At 35.9% G+C, this 941-nt stretch overlaps 1 protein-coding gene across 1 annotated transcript in view; it reads right to left on the minus strand.

Annotated features, from left to right (window-relative positions):
• Nucleotides 1-724: 724 nt before the first annotated feature.
• LOC105821175 (cytochrome b5-like) overlaps nucleotides 725-941 on the minus strand; it is a gene marked incomplete at both ends in the record, with an annotated part of 2,053 nt that continues 1,836 nt past the window's right edge. The window contains one exon of the mRNA XM_012657825.1: nucleotides 725-754. Coding sequence (XP_012513279.1) covers nucleotides 725-754 — 30 coding nt within the window. The remainder of the gene's footprint in view (nucleotides 755-941) is intronic.

Below are 941 nucleotides of genomic sequence, written 5' to 3' on the forward strand. Positions count from 1 at the left end.
AATGAAAAAAATTATACTTTCTGCTACGTGTTTTAAGAAAAACTTCCCCCCAGTCCTTTAATTACAGGCCAGGAGCTACTCCACCTGCTTGTACTTTTGGGGAACTTCGGCTGTTCTCATCCATTCGTACTCTGGATTCATCTTCAAATGTAAGTGACATGGTCAGTTCAGAGGGAAGGGCTAGTGAACCAGAGTGTAAAACTGTATTACCAGAATGATTTTCCTTTCCTCTGGAAAAATAAGTCAAAACGGTATATTTAATATTAAATTCATCCAGCAAATATTTATTGAACACCTACTATGACCCAGAGGTGCAGAGATGAAGATGACATGGGTAGTGTCCTCCAAGATTTAAGTAATAGGACCTCTACTCAACCAGATTTTAAGTTCCGGGAAAGTAAGGCTCATGTCAAATCTTTCAGGTAGAAGCACAGTATTACCTATAAAAAATAGCTCTTCAAAAGATATTTATTGATAATTATGATGAAAAAAAGTATTGAGAGTCTTACAAAAATAACACACAAGCTATCCTAACAAAACATACTGATTAGTCTACACAAATAAAAATTTTTGCCAAGCCAGCAGGTTATACATTCATCTTACCTAGAAAGACTTGTGCTGGCCTCAGCCAGCTAAGCAAAAGACCTCTGCCTTCAGTCTGACAGGTATTAAAGACAATGAAAATAACTCTATCCACCGAGACATCTGAGATGGTCACACTTACCGAAGGCTTGTTTAACTTTGCTCTGTCATCCTGCAATAAAAAAAATAAGGCATATTAAAGCACCATTTCCAAAGTGTTCACTTTGAATTTTTAAAATTACAATTTAGTAATTAGCATTCTGAGTTAAACACAAAGTTTGATCCATCTGGCTTAACAGCAAAAATTGATAGCAGATTAAGTGCTGAGAGGTATTTTCTATCTAGAGTTCCAAAGGTTA

The sequence above is a fragment of the Propithecus coquereli genome, unplaced genomic scaffold, assembly GCF_000956105.1.
Source record: "Propithecus coquereli isolate 6110/MARCELLA unplaced genomic scaffold, Pcoq_1.0 Scaffold5602, whole genome shotgun sequence".
In the NCBI taxonomy this organism is placed as follows: Eukaryota; Metazoa; Chordata; class Mammalia; order Primates; family Indriidae; genus Propithecus; species Propithecus coquereli.